General features: G+C 32.2%; 1 protein-coding gene across 1 annotated transcript; it reads left to right on the plus strand.

The window, feature by feature from the left end:
- Window positions 1-10,027: 10,027 nt before the first annotated feature.
- LOC107926012 (uncharacterized) lies at window positions 10,028-16,818 on the plus strand. Its single transcript, XM_041083967.1, has 3 exons — window positions 10,028-10,090; window positions 11,055-12,326; window positions 16,639-16,818. Exon 2 carries the CDS (start codon window positions 11,165-11,167, stop codon window positions 11,945-11,947), a length of 783 nt encoding a protein of 260 aa, XP_040939901.1. The 5' UTR covers window positions 10,028-10,090; window positions 11,055-11,164; the 3' UTR covers window positions 11,948-12,326; window positions 16,639-16,818.
- The last annotated feature ends 2,223 nt before the right edge of the window (window positions 16,819-19,041 follow it).

Below are 19,041 nucleotides of genomic sequence, written 5' to 3' on the forward strand. Positions count from 1 at the left end.
TTCCTAATGCTTTCAGAGTACAAAAATCCAGGAGAGTGGAGAATCAAAACTCTCTTTTTCATTTCGTGATTTCACCCCTAAATTGTCTTTTGAGATAGTTGTAATTAAATTATCTGACTAGTACCTATACTGTAGGTTTACCAGCAAATTAGTGAGTATTTTAGTTCCATGTACATTTAATTAGAAAAAAAAGAAAGAAAGAAAGTTCTAAATGAAGATAATATTGATAATGTCTCTGGATTTTATTTGTATCAATGTTTTTAAAATTTTAAAAATGAATTTACTTGTTTTGATAAATGTATTAAAGAAATTTAAAATTTGTTAGTAATTTCAAGATTAGCCTAGTTTCTGTTTTTTATTTTCAAATTTTATGGAAGAGTTGATTTTTCAATTTTTTTATAATTTTATTTAATTTAATACAAATTGTTTTACTATAAGATAAAAATTTAAATTTCTTATTTAATTTTAATATATTTTTTTAAGATTTTATTTTTTTTATAAAATTTTACAAATATAATGATATGTATACTGTATATTTTTATATTATTTATTTTTAATATATTTATTTTTTAAATTTATAAAATGAGTTAGTATTTGGTACACTGGCAATTTATTGTTTTTATTCCACAAATAACTTTTAAAAATTACACGTGTCTCTTTTTTAAAATATTTTATTATTCTCTTATAAAACACTGATCAACCTATTGACCCTGCTTGTGGTAGCAGTGTACCAAACTTTTTCTCTTGTAAAATTTCTATAATTTATTTATTTATCCAAATAAAACAATTACAATTTAGAAAATTTATTCAATATAAATATCATTAAAAACATAACCTCGGTTGCGAAATTTTTATTTTTAATAATTCAATATATATACTTTTTTAAAATATAAAAATTATAAGTTAAATAACATAACTCACTTAAAACTTAAACTTAACTTTTAAAATTTTGAAAACTAAACTGTGATATTGTAACAAAGATAAATATTTTACGGTTGAAAATTTTAAGGAATTATGTGATTTATATAGTTAAAAGGTTTTTAGTTGCAAAAAATTAAAAAAATTATAATAATATTTATATAAAGTCATTTAATATTTTATAATAATTAATATTAACTTAAAAGGAAGATTTTAAAAAATATTTTTAACAATTTGTTGCTCATTTATTTTTATGAATTTAATTTAGAAAATGTTGCAAAAAAAAATGTACTTATTACTAAAGTCATGTGTACCATTCTATCAGAAAAATCGTTTCAATTTTTATATGTTTTTTATTTTGTATTTAAAGCAATTTATGTTGTTATAATAGATAAAATAAAATTTGTAACATCTATAAGAAATTTAAAAAAAAAGATAAATAAAAAAAATTTTAACTCCGCCTCATCCCATATCCACTTTTAATAATATTATTTTGTTTTAGAATCAAAGCTCAATTCCTATACACCCAACCATTATAGTGTTGAATGCAAATCTTCTATCCCTATCTATAGTGTTTTAAAAAGATTATATATACTCATTATAGTGTTGAATGCAAATCTTCCATCCCTATCTATGCCCCTTTTATAAAATCATGCCACGTGTGACTTTAGTTACAGTCATAATTCTTTTTTCAATTATGCAATGCAATGATTAAAATTAATAATATTTAATTTCTAAAAAAATTAATAAAAATTGAAATGAGAAATTAAAATAGTAAATATTAAATTAAAATTCATCTTATTTTTTAATTTGTATTATTAAAATTTGAAAATCCTTTTTTTTAAAGAATAATCCAACACTTCTTGTATCATTAAATTAAGTAAAATTTTTTATTGACCTTTTTACTTTGAGAAACAATTATTAAATCAAACATGTTATTTTTTAAGATTATATATTTATTTTTGTATATATAAATTGCATAATAAATATAAATGTTTTATAATTAAAAAGAGTTGGATTTAAAATTGTTAAGAGGGCTGGCACCTTCAAAAGAAGTATTCGAAAGTGTTATCCGTCATATAGTTAATCGATCCCCAACAATCAAATATATTCTCCTTTTAACGGAGGGTTTTATTATTGTAGTTGAAGATTTTAGGAAACAGTTATGATTTTGTTGACCTTGTTTTTAGGCACTTTGTTAGTAGTTAATTATTTGTTCATATTTTATAGCTATAATAGTGGATTAATGGTTGCTATTTTTTTATATATATATAAAGCTATGTTAATCAATAAAGTAGGATGTGACAGTTTACTAGAAATTTCTTCAAATTATTCTCTCTAATCATTTTCTTTATAAACTTTGTTATTAGCCTTCTATCTATAACAATGGTATTAGAGTTAGGTTAAGTTGTGAGCAATGTGTTAAAGTTGTATTGGGTAGTTGTTTGAGAATTCCAATGGCATCAACATCAATAGCTTTCGAATATTTTGTTCAACCTGCAATTCCTCGCTTTGATGGTCATTATGACCATTAGAGCATCTTGATGGAGAATTTCCTTAGGTCCAAGGATTATTGGCAAGTTGTTGAGTTTGGTGTGCAGGAACCAACAACGAGAGTCAACGATAGAAAAAGCTGAAATGGAGTTTTTAAAGTTGAAAGATCTCAAGGCCAAGAACTACTTGTTTCAAGCCATTGATCGAGCAAACCTCGAAGACAATTCGTTGTAAAGATACCTCCAAGCATATTTGGGATGTTATGAAGAAGAAGTATCAAAGGAATGCAAGGGCCAAACGTGTGTTGCTCCAAGCACTTCAAATTGAATTTGAGAATTTGCATATGAAACCGGGTGAATCTATTGCTGATTACATAGGAAGAACAATGAAATTTGTTGATTGCAATATTGTAACTTTCTATATTAACGCTCAAAATTTCCTATTTAGTCACATGGCACTGTACCCAGCTTCAAGGCATAACGCGTATGTTACATGTGCTTTGTGCAAGGTGGACTCAAGTTGGTCCTGGCTTTCAATCGAACGACCTTCTTTGCTATCCTTAAACCACAAATCACGTCAAGTGTGGGCTTGAGCAACTCAAACCAAAAACACAAAAAAAAAATGATTTACTTATTTTCAGTAAGAAAGTAAGTTTTCTTTATAATTCGATAAAACTCGTAATTCCCAGAAAATAGAATTTATTCTTAGTAAATAAATTTCCACTACTTTTGGTAGAATAATAATGTATGAGCATCATGTGAAGTATATTTTTATGTCAACCATTGCTCCTTATTTATAGAGGGAAGTACAATAGTTCTAGTTGAATAATTCTTTGATAAATAATATTATTTAAATAGAAAATTAAGTCTCACTTTAAGTGTGTGAGAGTCGAGGTAGGGGGTGGCACACCCTTGTATTTTTACTAGGGTTGCTGCCCCTCATGTTACATGAGAGATAGGTTAGGGCCTCTCATGTATTGGGTCCAATTATACGTGCTTCTTAGACTTTTAACCCAACACTTTATAATTTAATCTAATCTAATATTTATTTTCTATTTCCTAAAATAAATATTATTTAATCAAATTAAAATTCTTAATTAAATAAATTTTTCAACCCAATTTTAATTCCATTAAAGTTATAACAACTTTACCATAATAGAATCTATGAGGAAATATGTTTAATTTTCTTATTCAATAATTTCATAATGATTGATTAATTTAATTTCATTTTCGAACTTCAATTATTTTATTATAATTAATAAAATAATAATTCGAAGAACCTTAAATTAATCCTTAAGTTATTTTTGTACTTAGCAAAAAAAAAGCATCCACTGCAGACAGTGATACATGCGATTTATTTCCCTCACTTTATTGTCTCCATTTATTTCTATCTATTGATTCTACATGCAATTCATTTCTGGTTATTTCGAGTTAGCGTAGGGATCAATTGGACATATATAATTAAGGCTCAAATAATTTATAATTAAGTTTCGACTTTTCACTTATTAATTATAAACTTATTTAGTTATAAAGTCATTATTGAGTTCTCTCTTATTAATACCATTATGAAAGCGACTTAATAAGTGATTATCCAATGACCTTCTTATAAGTGTGTTATCTTCATAGGATATCCTTAATCTCTTTAGGATAAATACGTTCTCCCAACATTATCATATTTTATCTCACAGTAACCATTAAATCTTCCTTCATGAAAAGTTAATTATAAAGACAAATGATCGGTGGTCACGTTTATTTTTCATCTATCATGAAATGCCAATGAAAGGATACCATTTACCCTTATGTTGGGTCATGAATTTCACTATTGTGGAATGATGCTAGATATGGTACAAGTCATATACCCAACGTACTAGATTTTGGTTCCTTATCTATTTGAACTCAGGCTTTCATTTACATTAAAGTATATGAGTCATGCATACAGAGTCCATTATCCACACAAGATTAAGGTATGTCACACTCTGAATAACACAAGTGAATAAATCCATAAATAAATCTATGATCTATTCTACTTGGGCCCTGCCCGATGTACTGTCAGTTTAGTCAATCACGTTTATGTCTCTATCTTCTGGGAGTCATATACTCCAATACCCAATACAAGTTATCTCCCTAATTGGACTTGATAGACGACATATTAGTCTTTCTATCAATTTACTCGTTTGTGATTAAACTAAGGACATGTTTAGATTATCTACTAATATAAGATGTTTTTTTTGTATTACAATCCAACCACATAATACTACTTAGTATTACTTAAACATTAGATAATTAATGAGAAAATATTTGCTTTCATTTAGCTTTGTGTGAAAAAAATCATTGAGAACAATATACAAAGGATATTAATGTAATTAATGGATACTTAATCAAACCAATTTGTTCAAAAAATACAAGTACACAAAGAAGAAAATACTACATTAAGGGCACTAAATCCAATGGGAACCCCTGTCTAACCCAGTTGTATCAGCACAAATGGGTACTTGTACCAATACAAATACTTGTTACTATTCATTTCTAGCTATTGACTTACTTGTACCAATACATCTAACCCATTGTACCAAAACAAGTTTGTCAATACCTAAAAATGACCCTTAAAGTTACTGGTTTTTAATGTAAAACACCAATTCATTTCCAAAGCTTTTGGGACTTTAAATGCATATCTCAACATCATACATCCCTATTTAAACACATTCAAATACATGGATAATATCATGGTCACAACATTTCGAAATTCAAACATTAAGTTCACTTACTTGGCATGCAAGCAACACTTGAAACATGGCATAAACATTGCAACAAGGTCATACATACCATCATATTCATATAAATACATATTGCACATCTTCTTACATATATAATCATGCTTAAATTTACAAGTTCCTTGTATTTCAAATGCCAAAACATCAAAAGGGACTCTAAAGCTAAGTCTTGACACTAGGTACATACCAACTTAAAACACAACATACAAAAGGCTATACAAACTTTCCTAAGTCGAGATGTAAGTAATAGATGTTGTCAACCTTCTTGAATCATTGAGACCTATTTGATACGTGCACACTAAAATAAACAAATTCGCATGTTAAGCAAAGAAGCTTAGTGGTGCTAACATAATTTAAAAACAATGCATAATCAAATCAAGTACGTACATTAGTTATTAAATCATCTATATACATGCTTATAATATCTATTATTGTCTCATGATTCATTTCATTAGTGTCTTCATATGATTCATCATTCGGCTTAAGTTCCATATGCCATCTTATCAAATGCCTTCAAAGTTTTACATTATCATATTTAGTATCTACATATTTAATCAAATCATGTAATAAAATCAATACTATCTCAATATCATTTATATACATATGACATCATAATATCATTATTTTTGTCTCAATTTCACCAAATAAGTACTTTAACTCGTCTTATATCAACATCGACCCCTTAGGTTAGTAATATCCAATTCGCATGATCTTTCAGATGTTATTGTTCAATATATTAACGTTTATAATCAATTAATCATATTAAGCAACTATAGAGGTCACAATCATGATTGTGGCTGTGGATGTAGCTCTGATGTGGTCGATGACGTACTAGTAACCGAGATCATGGTGATCATAATGGTAGTACTTCTAACCACAAAAAAAATCAAGGAAGGGTTTAAAATACCAAAGGATATAGAGTTCCTTAGGAAAATTTCACGATCAAATTAAAGAAATCCTTATATAGATTAAAATAATTAGGACATATGTGGTATAATGTCTTAATGAATATTTGTTGAAAGAATGTTATAAAAATGATTCAATTTGTCTATGTGTTTTTATAAAAAGGTTTGGATCAAATTTTGTGATGATTGTTGTTTATGTTGACAATTTAAATATCATTGGAACTCTCAAAGAGCTTCAAAATATGGTAAATTATTTAAAGAAAGAATTTGAGATGAAAGATCTTGGAAAAACATAGTTCTTTTTAGGCTTGTAGATCAAAAAACTAAAGGATGAAATTCATGTCCATTATTCTTTCTTTTTTTTTTATAAAAACAACCCGAAGGTCAATCTCATTTTATTGCTTCACGACTAATAACATTGTGGATTTCCAACGGATAATCCATTTAAAATGTAACAAATCACATCTGTTTTTAATAGCTAGCTTAAAAGTAAATCAGCAACTTCATTACTTCTACAGTCAACCCAATTAAAATAGACCGACTCAAAATTCCTAAGGACCATACACTCTTTTTTAACACATCGACCCAAAATAGTAATGTCATTTTCACACTTTTTGACTGTGTTAGTTAAGGTTGCATTGTCAGACTCCATTATTAGCTTGGATATTTTCATAGTTTCAGCCTGCTTCAAACCTATAGACAAGGCTTCCAATTCCGCCCAAATTACATCGAGAGTCTTATAAGCAAAGCCATAACAGCCACCCAAAACAAAACCATCAACATCTCTCACAATTACCCCGTAACCAACACACCCATCTAAGATCACAGCATCAACAATAACCTTAACAAAATCATTCGGGGGCTTCTTCCATCCTTTACACACTAAAGTAGAGGGAATCATAGGGGGATCGTTGAAAATTCTGAACTCATTGCTAAGAGCCTGCACCCTCTCTCACACCACCATAGCAGGATTCTCATTGCCCTGGAACACCATCTTATTCCTGTTGTTCCAACAATTCCAGAGGAGAGTAAAAAAATCAGCTGCAACCTTTGAGTTGAGCTTGCGAAGGGTATCTTCCAGCCAATCTATGCAGCAGTCATAGCTACCATCAAGAAATATGTTATTTAAACCCCCAATAATAAGAATTTCACGGACCTTGGGGCATTCTTTGCACTGTTTTTACATCTCAGGCAGGTTATGGAAAAATTTTTACGAATGCAATCGGTGTTGTCATAGGTTGGTAAAATGTCATGGCCAATTCTCCAGCTGAAAACTTTAATCTTAGGAAGTATTTTGAGCTTCCAAATAATTCTCCAAGGGAGTCTGTGAGGGCCATAACTGATTCTCTTGAGGGATAACCAGGTGTAGGCTGACTTCGATATATAGAACCCATGGGGGATTTGTATCCATGTTATGTTGTCTTTTATACCATTATGAGGAATGGGTAAATTGAAAATACACTCCCCCATAATTTTCCATAAAGTTTAATGACCTTTTCCCTTTTCCATCGCTTATTATGTTGGTCCCACAAATCATTAACTCTTCTTTCATCGTTGATTAGTATAGACCTATCAAGAGAGTTCCTATTAAGCCCCTCGATGCCTCATTGGTCCCACAAAATATTTATCATACTGCCATCCCTGACTTGCCACAAAAAACCATCCTTTAATGCGGTTGCCGCTTTAGCAATGCTCATCTAGGTAAACGACGACTTATTGCAGCGTTTGGGCCTGAAAACATCTCCCTCAAAAAAGTATTTAGTGCTTAAGACTTTAAAACATAACGTATCTTTGAAATTAACGAGCCTCCACACTTGTCTTCCTAAGAGGGCTAAACTAAACAAGTGCATATCCCGAAAGCCCATGCCTTTCAACCCTTTTGGATAGCATAAAAGATTCCAGGCCATCATAGCCCAACCGCGAGTCTTCTCGTTACTCGTTTACCACATTCGGCTTATTTTCGAATGGAGCTCCTCAATGGTTCCTTTTGGGGCAAGAAAAATAAAGAAAGCATATGTAGGTATAGATTGAAGAATGGCTTTAAGGAACACCTTTTTCCCACCATAGGACAGCGACCGTTTTAACCAACTATTAACCTTACAAGTGCACCGATTAATAATGTTAGTAAAAGCAATTGATTTTTTTCTATTAATGGGTAAAGGTAAACCTAAGTAGCTGTCAAGAGTCTCTACCATACGCATTTCGAGCATAGAACTAAAATTTCGTCTTTGATGCAAAAGAGTTTTCGGGTTAAACATGTGATAGCCCGAAATAGGGCCTAATCGGAATAATGGTTTCGTAACCACAAATCCGAAGTGAAATAGTTTAATTTTATAAATTTTTATTAGTTACTGATTGATTAAAATATTGTGTGAAAATATGGATAGGAAATTTTAATGCTTTAGTGCTTAATTGAATTTTTAGGACTAAATTGAGAAAAATGCAAAGTGTGTCTAATTAGTGATTAAATGACTTAATTGAATTATTGCATGAAATTGGAAGTGTTTATGTGGCAATTAGACCATAAATTAGTGTTATGGACACAAAAGGGTATTTCTAGAAAAATATCTAAGTAATGGGTCAAGGGCATTTTTGTCCAAATTGGGTAAAAGACAAAATAAAGAGAAAATAAGTGTCCATCTTCTTCAAAAAAATCAGAAGCTTGCTGCCGAAAGTTTCAGGTTACCATAGTTAAGGGTTTTGATTTTCCTAAGCTCAATTGTAAGTGATTTCTTGCCCCGTTTTTAATTATTTTCGTATTTTTATGCTTATTGAAGCTTGAATTTCATGTTTCTACTATTTAATTTAAATGAAATTAAAGTTTAAAAATTGACCCATTCATGATATAATTGTAAATTGATTAGTGATGTTAGATAATGAATGTTTGAAGTGTTAATTACAAGTTTTACTAGATGAATTTCAATGAAAAATGTTGAAAAAGGGCTAAATTGTGAAAGATGGTAAAGTGTGCATAAAGTTGTGATTTTGTGAAATTGAGGCCCGTTATGAGCATGAAATATGATTTAGTGAAGTTTGAAATTTAAGAATTTAGAGAATTTTATTTTTACGAGCTTAGGGACAAAAGTGGAATTTTTGAAAAGTTATGGGGAAAAATGTAAATGTGTCAAAATGTTGTGTATGAATTGTATTTGAATGGAATATTGATAAAATGTATTAAATTGTGTTAATATAGATCAAGAAAGAAGAAATAGTGCAAGTGATCGGGGAAAAGAGAAAGTTATCGACTAAATTACAAAAATAGTCGTTTTGCATCCGAGGTAAGTTATATGTAAATAATAGTTATATTTGTATAAATTGTGAATTATATTTGATAAGTGAATTAATATTGAATGTGGAAGGAAAGTTGTTCATGAATTATTCAAGTGATAAAGTGTTGAAAATAAAGTGTTAAGTGTAAATTCCCGGTTGAACTTAGGAATAGAATTGGATACAAGTGACATGTCACTAGAGACCAGTGTTACAGTGTTACAGTGTTACAGTGAGTCCCGGGTGCTGGGTGATCTAGCATGTGTTGCAGACACCTGACAGCTTGTGTGAGCAGGCCCGTGGACATTTCCAGTGTTATTGATCAGTGGTAGCTTCGGCTACATTTCAGTGGTAACTATGGCTACATATCAGTGGTAGCTTCGGCTACATATCAATGTGGCACTTATGTGCTAAATCTCTACGTATCCGTGTATATTCCAAGTGTTCAACGGGATTAATAATGAATTAAAGTGAATATGAAATGTTAAGTGTGAAAATGTATATGCAAGTGAATTGGTAAGATTGTGTATGTGTAAGTGATTGAAATTGCTAAGAAATGTTTTGATTAGTTATATGTTAAAAGTGTTAATTATTAATTGAGTAATTATTGTTTACATGTAACTTACTAAGCTATTTATAGCTTACACATCTCTTTCTTTCTTTTGTTTTATAGTGATTTGAACTTGATCGAATAGTGGACCGTCGGAGCTCGTATCACACTATCATAACCATCTCGGTATTATGTGCTTTTCAAAATGTTTAAACTATGGCATGTATAGAGTCTTAATCATTTTGAGCATGTCCAAATGATATGGCTAATGTTAGCTATTGAAGTAGTTATTAAAGAATATGTTTTGGAGTTATGTATGTTTAAATGGTAACTAATTCAAAGAAGCAGTTTCTTTGACAGCAGCAGTGACGTGAATGTGAAAAATCACCATAAATAGTAGAAATGGAATTAGAGGGTTAATGATATATAGAATTAAAGCTTATCAAGTCTATTTTTACATGAAAGAAACGGTGTAGGCAAATGAATTTTATATTTTGAGATATTTAAATTTTAGTGAGACAGGGTCAGAATGGTTTTTGAAGTCCCCTGTTCTAACTTTAGAAAATCATTATAAATTGTACAGAAATAATTATAGGTCATAATTTATATGTTTAGATTCCTTAGTGAGTCTATTTTCAAAATAAATTAATGGTAACCTTATATGAATTCTGTACAATTATATATTTGATTTTTAGCGCCAAGAGGTCAGATCTGTCGAGCTGTGAAACAGGGGATACTTTAATGAATAAACTGTACTAATGTGATAAGTTAAAAATTCTGAAAATTTTATGGTAAGTAGGAATATGAGTCTAGTTTCACAGAAAATTTACAGATTTAAATTTTGAGTTTCGTAACTCAAGTTATAATTAAATTAGTGACAGTTGTGCAGGTGGACAGTGTTGTTATGAACAGTGAATTTAATTTTAAAAGCAAATTTTTATGCTCCGAATCGGTAAGTTAAATTGGATGACATCTCGTACTCGATTCCGGAGACGGTCTCGGGTAAGGGGTGTTACATTTAGTGGTATCAGAGCTACGGTTTAGTCGATTCTCGGACTAACGTAGCGAGTGTAATAGACTATCTATACATGCCATAATTGAATAATGATAGTGTGACGACTCCTAACATCTTAAAATGTTTTTTTTATAGTAATGGATTCTAACCGAGATACAGCTGATGATGCTCAAAGTAATGTGCCTGTTGAAAGTCGATTCGAGACTCAGGGTCAAGGAGATGAGGCTTGAGAAGCTTTTCTCCAAATGATGAACAATTGGTACACTGAGTTTGTTAGAACTAATCCTAATGCTCAACCTCCTCCGCCCCCTCCTATTCCTCAAGCTGTTCCCATAGCTCCTCAACAAACTGAAGTGTTAAAATTGTCAAAGCCTCCAGTGGACAAAATTCGAAAGTATGGAGCCGAAGAGTTCCGAGCTAATGTAAATGATGATCCTGAAAGAGCAGAGTTCTGGCTTGATAATACTATCAGAGTGTTGGATGAATTATCTTGTACTCCAGAAGAAAGTCTCAAATGTGTTATCTCATTGCTGAGGGATTCGGCTTATAATTGGTGGAAAACTTTAGTGTCAGTGGTGCCTAAAGAGAAAGTTACATGGGACTTCTTTCAAGAAGAATTTCGGAAGAAGTATGTGAGTCAGCGTTTCATTGATCAAAAGAGAAAAGAGTTTCTTGAATTGAAACAAGGGCGCATGACGGTAGCCGAATATGAGCGAGAATTTGTCAAATTAAGCAAGTATGCCCAAGAGTGTGTATCTAATGAAGCTACATTGTGTAAAAGGTTTGAAGATGGATTAAACGAGGATATCCGATTGCTAGTGGGAATTCTTGAAATTAAAGAGTTAGTGGTACTAGTTGAAAGAGCTATCAAGGCTGAAGAATTGAGCAAAGAGAAAAGAAAGGTGGAAAGTGAAGCAAGAGATGAAAGAAAAAGATCAATGGGCAAGCCATTTCAGTCTCAAGCGAAGAAGTTTAAAGAAATGAATACTCGATCGAATGTTTCTAGTGTGAATTTTCAAAGAGATTGAGGAAGACAATATTCAGGTTCTAAAGCTCAGGCAACTTCTATGGCAAGTACAGGTAGTGTTAAACCTACTAGACCGGAATGTCAACATTGTGGAAAACGACATTTTGGGGAATGTTATTTAATCAGCCGAGCTTGTTTTAAATGTGGATCTCAAGATCATTTTGTGAAAGATTGTCCGGAAAGAGAAGAGATAAAAAAGTTTCAGAATGTGAGATCGAGCAGTGTGACTACTAGAGGAAGACCACAGAGAAATGTGGGGATTGGAACTAGTGGTAGAGGCGTAACAAAAGACACGACTGTAAGATCTGAAGTGGGAGCTCCAGCAAGAGCTTATGCCATCCGAGCTAGAGAGGAAGCATCTTCTCCTGATGTGATCACTGGTATATTTTCTCTTTACGACACTAATGTTCTTGCACTGATTGATCCTGGTTCTACTCACTCGTATGTATGCATGAATTTAGTGTCTGATAAGAATTTGTGTGTTGAATTGACTGAGTATGTGGTTAAAGTGTCGAATCCTTTAGGCAAGCATGTGATAGTTGATAAAATATGCAAAAATTGTCCTTTGATTATACAAGGTCAGTGTTTCCCTGCCAACTTAATGTTGTTGCCATTTGATGAATTTGATGTTATTTTGGGAATGGATTGGTTGACATTACATAAGGCCAAGATAGATTGCAGTCAGAAAATTCTTGAGTTGAAGTGTGGTAGTGGTACAGTTCTTCGGGTTGAAACAGATAAGTCAAATGTGATGCCAATTGTGATTTCTGCCATGTTTGCTCAGAAATGTTTGAAAAATGGTTGTGAAGCATATCTTGCTTATGTGTTGAACACAAAAGTGTCTGAAATAAAGATCGAATCAGTGCCAGTGGTATGTGAATATGTAGATGTGTTCCCAGAAGAGTTGCCAGGTTTGCCTCCGATTAGAGAAGTAGAGTTTGGTATTGAAGTAATGCCAGGTACCGCTCCAATATCGATTGCTCCCTACAGAATGGCACCAACTGAATTAAAAGAATTAAAAGTTCAATTACAAGAGCTGACAGATAAAGGATTTGTTAGACCAAGTTACTCTCCGTGGGGTGCTCCCGTGCTATTTGTGAAGAAAAAGGATGGGACATTGAGATTGTGTATTGATTATCGTCAACTTAACAAAGTGACAGTGAAGAATAAGTATCCATTACCCCGAATAGATGACTTGTTTGATCAGTTAAAGGATGCCACAGTGTTTTCCAAAATTGATTTGAGATCCGGATATTATCAATTGAGGGTTAAAGAGTCAGATGTGCCAAAGACTGCTTTCAGAACCCGATATGGCCACTATGAATTTCTTGTAATGCCTTTTGGTCTGACTAATGCTCCAGCTATTTTTATGGATTTGATGAATCGAATTTTCCGTCCCTATTTGGATAAATTTGTTGTGGTGTTTATAGATGATATTCTTATTTATTCCCGAAGTGAAGCCGAGCATGCTGAACATTTAAGAATTGTGCTACAAACGCTGCGAGAAAAGAAATTGTTTGCTAAATTTAGCAAAAGTGAATTTTGGCTTAGTGAAGTTGGATTTTTGGGGCATATTGTCTCGGGAGATGGCATTCGAGTGGATCCGAATAAGATATCGGCAATAGTTGAGTGGAAGCCTCCAAGAAATGTATCTGAAGTTAGGAGTTTTCTGGGCTTAGCCGGATATTATCGTCGATTTGTAGAAGGTTTTTCGATGATAGCTTCACCGATGACAAAATTGTTGCAAAAAGATGTTAAGTTCGAATGGACCGAGGAGTGTCAACAAAGTTTTGAGAAATTAAAGAAGTGTTTAACTGAGGCACCAGTGTTAGTGCAACCTGAGTCAGGAAAGGAATTTGTTGTTTATAGTGACGCGTCACTAAATGGGCTTGGATGTGTATTGATGCAAGAAGGAAAGGTGATAGCGTATGTTTCTCGACAATTGAAACCGCATGAACGAAATTATCCTACCCATGATTTAGAGTTGGCTGCTATTGTCTTTGCTTTGAAGATTTGGCGTCATTATTTATATGGTGAGAAATGTCGTGTTTTTACAGATCATAAAAGTTTGAAATATGTTATGACACAAAAAGATCTGAATTTGCGGCAAAGAAGATGGTTGGAATTGTTGAAAGATTATGAACTTGTGATAGATTATTATCCGGGAAAAGTTAATATAGTTGCTGATGCTTTGAGCAGAAAGTCTCTCTTTGCTTTGAGAGCTTTGAATACGAGATTAACATTGACTGAAGATGGATCATTGTTTGCAGAGTTAAAAGCTAGACCATTGTTTCTTCAAGAAATTTGTGAGGCTCAGAAAGTGGATAATGAATTGCAAAGAAGAAAGACTCAGTGTGCAGTGGACAATAATTCTGATTTTCGGATTGATTCAGATGGATGTTTAATGTTTCGTGATAGAATATGTGTTCCGAAAAATGCTGATTTAATTCAGAAAATTTTGCAAGAAGCACATGATAGTCATTTGGCAGTTCACCCCGGTAGTGTAAAAATGTACAATGATTTGAAGAAATTTTATTGGTGGTCGGGTATGAAACGGGATATCTCCGAGTATGTGACAAAGTGTTTAGTGTGCCAACAAGTAAAAGCTGAACACCAAGTACCTTCAGGATTACTTCAACCTATTATGGTGCCCGAGTGGAAATGGGATAGAATTACTATGGATTTTGTTTCTGGATTGCCATTGTCACCGAAAAAGAAAGACTCAATTTGGGTTATAGTTGATCGATTGACTAAGTCGGCTCATTTCATTCCTGTGCGAATGAGTTTTTCACTTGACAAGTTAGCTGAATTGTATATTGCTGAGATAGTCCGATTACATGGTGTACCTATGTCTATTATATCTGATAGAGATCCACGATTTACTTCAAGGTTTTGGAAGAAATTACAAGAGGCATTGGGTACTAAATTGAATTTTAGTACAGCATTCCATCCCCAAACCGATGGACAGTCTGAAAGAGTAATTCAAATACTCGAAGACATGTTGAGATGTTGTGTATTGGAATTTGAAGGTAATTGGGAAAGATATTTACCTTTGGTGGAATTTGCTTATAATAATAGTTATCAGTCAAGCATAAAAATGGCACCTTATGAAGCGTTGTATGGACGAAAGTGTCGGACTCCATTATATTGGACTGAACTTAATGAAAATCAGTTACATGGAGTCGATTTGGTAAAAGAAACCGAAGAAAAAGTGAAGATAATCCGTGATTGTTTGAAAGCTGCATCGGATCGACAGAAGTCGTATGCGGACTTGAAAAGAAAAGAGATTGAGTTTCAAGTGGGAGATAAAGTATTTTTGAAAGTGTCTCCATGGAAGAAAATTTTGAGATTTGGCCGTAAAGGCAAATTAAGTCCAAGATTTATTGGTCCGTATGAAGTGATAGAAAGAATTGGTCCAGTGGCTTATCGATTGTCTTTACCACCGGAATTGGAAAGAATTCATAATGTGTTTCATGTTTCTATGTTGAGGCGATATCGATCGGACCCATCACAAGTGATTTCACCGACTGAAGTGTAAATTCGATCGGATATGACATACGAAGAAGAACCGATTCGAATCTTGGCACGAGAAGTGAAACAGTTGAGAAACAAAGAAATTGCTATAGTGAAAGTGTTATGGCAACGACATGGGGTGGAAGAGGCAACATGGGAAACCGAGGAGGCTATGAGGAAACAGTATCCCAACTTATTCACTGGTAAGATTTTCGGGGACGAAAATCCCTAAGGGGGGAGAATTGTGATAGCCCGAAATAGGGCCTAATCAGAATAGTGGTTTCGTAACCACAAATCCGAAGTGAAATAGTTTAATTTTATAAATTTTTATTAGTTACTGATTGATTGAAATATTGTGTGAAAATATGGATAGGAAATTTTAATGCTTTAGTGCTTAATTGAATTTTTAGGACTAAATTGAGAAAAATGCAAAGTGTGTCTAATTAGTGATTAAATGACTTAATTGAATTATTGCATGAAATTGGAAGTGTTTATGTGGCAATTAGACCATAAATTAGTGTTATGGACACAAAAGGGTATTTCTAGAAAAATATCTAAGTAATGGGTCAAGGGCATTTTTGTCCAAATTGGGTAAAAGACAAAATAAAGAGAAAATAAGTGTCCATCTTCTTCAAAAAAATCAGAAGCTTGCTGCCGAAAGTTTCAGGTTACCATAGTTAAGGGTTTTGATTTTCCTAAGCTCAATTGTAAGTGATTTCTTGCCCCGTTTTTAATTATTTTCGTATTTTTATGCTTATTGAAGCTTGAATTTCATGTTTCTACTATTTAATTTAAATGAAATTAAAGTTTAAAAATTGACCCATTCATGATATAATTGTAAATTGATTAGTGATGTTAGATAATGAATGTTTGAAGTGTTAATTACAAGTTTTACTAGATGAATTTCAATGAAAAATGTTGAAAAAGGGCTAAATTGTGAAAGATGGTAAAGTGTGCATAAAGTTGTGATTTTGTGAAATTGAGGCCCGTTATGAGCATGAAATATGATTTAGTGAAGTTTGAAATTTAAGAATTTAGAGAATTTTATTTTTACGAGCTTAGGGACAAAAGTGGAATTTTTGAAAAGTTATGTGGAAAAATGTAAATGTGTCAAAATGTTGTGTATGAATTGTATTTGAATGGAATATTGATAAAATGTATTAAATTGTGTTAATATAGATCAAGAAAGAAGAAATAGTGCAAGTGATCGGGGAAAAGAGAAAGTTATCGACTAAATTACAAAAATAGTCGTTTTGCATCCGAGGTAAGTTATATGTAAATAATAGTTATATTTGTATAAATTGTGAATTATATTTGATAAGTGAATTAATATTGAATGTGGAAGGAAAGTTGTTCATGAATTATTCAAGTGATAAAGTGTTGAAAATAAAGTGTTAAGTGTAAATTCCCGGTTGAACTTAGGAATAGAATTGGATACAAGTGACATGTCACTAGAGACCAGTGTTACAGTGTTACAGTGTTACAGTGAGTCCCGGGTGCTGGGTGATCTAGCATGTGTTGCAGACACCTGACAGCTTGTGTGAGCAGGCCCGTGGACATTTCCAGTGTTATTGATCAGTGGTAGCTTCGGCTACATTTCAGTGGTAGCTATGGCTACATATCAGTGGTAGCTTCGGCTACATATCAATGTGGCACTTATGTGCTAAATCTCTACGTATCCGTGTATATTCCAAGTGTTCAACGGGATTAATAATGAATTAAAGTGAATATGAAATGTTAAGTGTGAAAATGTATATGCAAGTGAATTGGTAAGATTGTGTATGTGTAAGTGATTGAAATTGCTAAGAAATGTTTTGATTAGTTATATGTTAAAAGTGTTAATTATTAATTGAGTAATTATTGTTTACATGTAACTTACTAAGCTATTTATAGCTTACACATCTCTTTCTTTCTTTTGTTTTATAGTGATTTGAACTTGATCGAATAGTGGACCGTCGGAGCTCGTATCACACTATCATAACCATCTCGGTATTATGTGCTTTTCAAAATGTTTAAACTATGGCATGTATAGAGTCTTAATCATTTTGAGCATGTCCAAATGATATGGCTAATGTTAGCTATTGAAGTAGTTATTAAAGAATATGTTTTGGAGTTATGTATGTTTAAATGGTAACTAATTCAAAGAAGCAGTTTCTTTGACAGCAGCAGTGACGTGAATGTGAAAAATCACCATAAATAGTAGAAATGGAATTAGAGGGTGAATGATATATAGAATTAAAGCTTATCAAGTCTATTTTTACATGAAAGAAACGGTGTAGGCAAATGAATTTTATATTTTGAGATATTTAAATTTTAGTGAGACAGGGTCAGAATAGTTTTTGAAGTCCCCTGTTCTAACTTTAGAAAATCATTATAAATTGTACAGAAATAATTATAGGTCATAATTTATATGTTTAGATTCCTTAGTGAGTCTATTTTCAAAATAAATTAATTGTAACCTTATATGAATTCTGTACAATTATATATTTGATTTTTAGCGCCAAGAGGTCAGATCTGTCGAGCTGTGAAACAGGGGATACTTTAATGAATAAACTGTACTAATGTGATAAGTCAAAAATTCTGAGAATTTTATGGTAAGTAGGAATATGAGTCTAGTTTCACAGAAAATTTACAGATTTAAATTTTGAGTTTCGTAACTCAAGTTATAATTAAATTAGTGACAGTTGCGCAGGTAGACAGTGTTGTTATGAACAGTGAATTTAATTTTAAAAGCAAATTTTTATGCTCCGAATCGGTAAGTTAAATTGGATGACATCTCGTACTTGATTCCGGAGACGGTCTCGGGTAAGGGGTGTTACAAAACATGATCATAGACTTATCATTGTTAATCTTTTTTCCCGATATACTTGTAAACCTTTTTTAAAATATTAATGATCTCCTCAACATCCTTTTTTTTATTACAAATGAAAATGTGTACGTTATCAACAAAAAAAGGTGATTAATATGTAGCCCATTAATACTAGCCCGAATTTCTTTTAACATATTTTCATTCTAAGCTCGGTTAAGCAATTTAAAAAAGGCTTCCATGTAGAATAAAGAAAGATAGAGAGAGAGGGTCTCCTTGTATGAGGCCTGCTAGAGTTGCATTTTAAGACATATCGAACCAAACGAATACAGCTCATAACTTTTTTTCACCCAAGCCTCCGCGTAACCCATTTTTATCATAACCGCTTCAATGAATTTCCACTCAACCCGATCATATGCTTTGCTCATGTAGAGTTTGATTACAAATACCTTGTTTGGACCATTCTTAGTACTTTGAAGGTAATAGACTAGCTCATGGGAGATCAATATGTTGTCGTAGATCATTCATCAGGGTACAAAGGCTCTCTAATTTTGGCTAATACTCTTCGGAAGAGTATCTTTCAACCTGTTAGCAAGAATTTTAGCAATAATTTTGTCTACCACCCTGCATAGACTAATCGGCCGGAAATAGTCATATCAATAGGATTTTTTATTTTAGGAATAAGAACAATAATCGATCTCATTGAGGCTGTCTACATTTTTATCCCCTCTTAAAATCTCATGGCACAATTTTAAAATATCAACTCCCACCACGTC

Source organism: Gossypium hirsutum, chromosome A12, assembly GCF_007990345.1.
Source record: "Gossypium hirsutum isolate 1008001.06 chromosome A12, Gossypium_hirsutum_v2.1, whole genome shotgun sequence".
NCBI lineage: Eukaryota > Viridiplantae > Streptophyta > Magnoliopsida > Malvales > Malvaceae > Gossypium > Gossypium hirsutum.

Bases quoted from the DNA above. Each gene is read 5' to 3' on its own strand.
- LOC107926012 (XM_041083967.1), top strand. From the start codon at position 11,165: ATGATGAACAATTGGTACACTGAGTTTGTTAGAACTAATCCTAATGCT.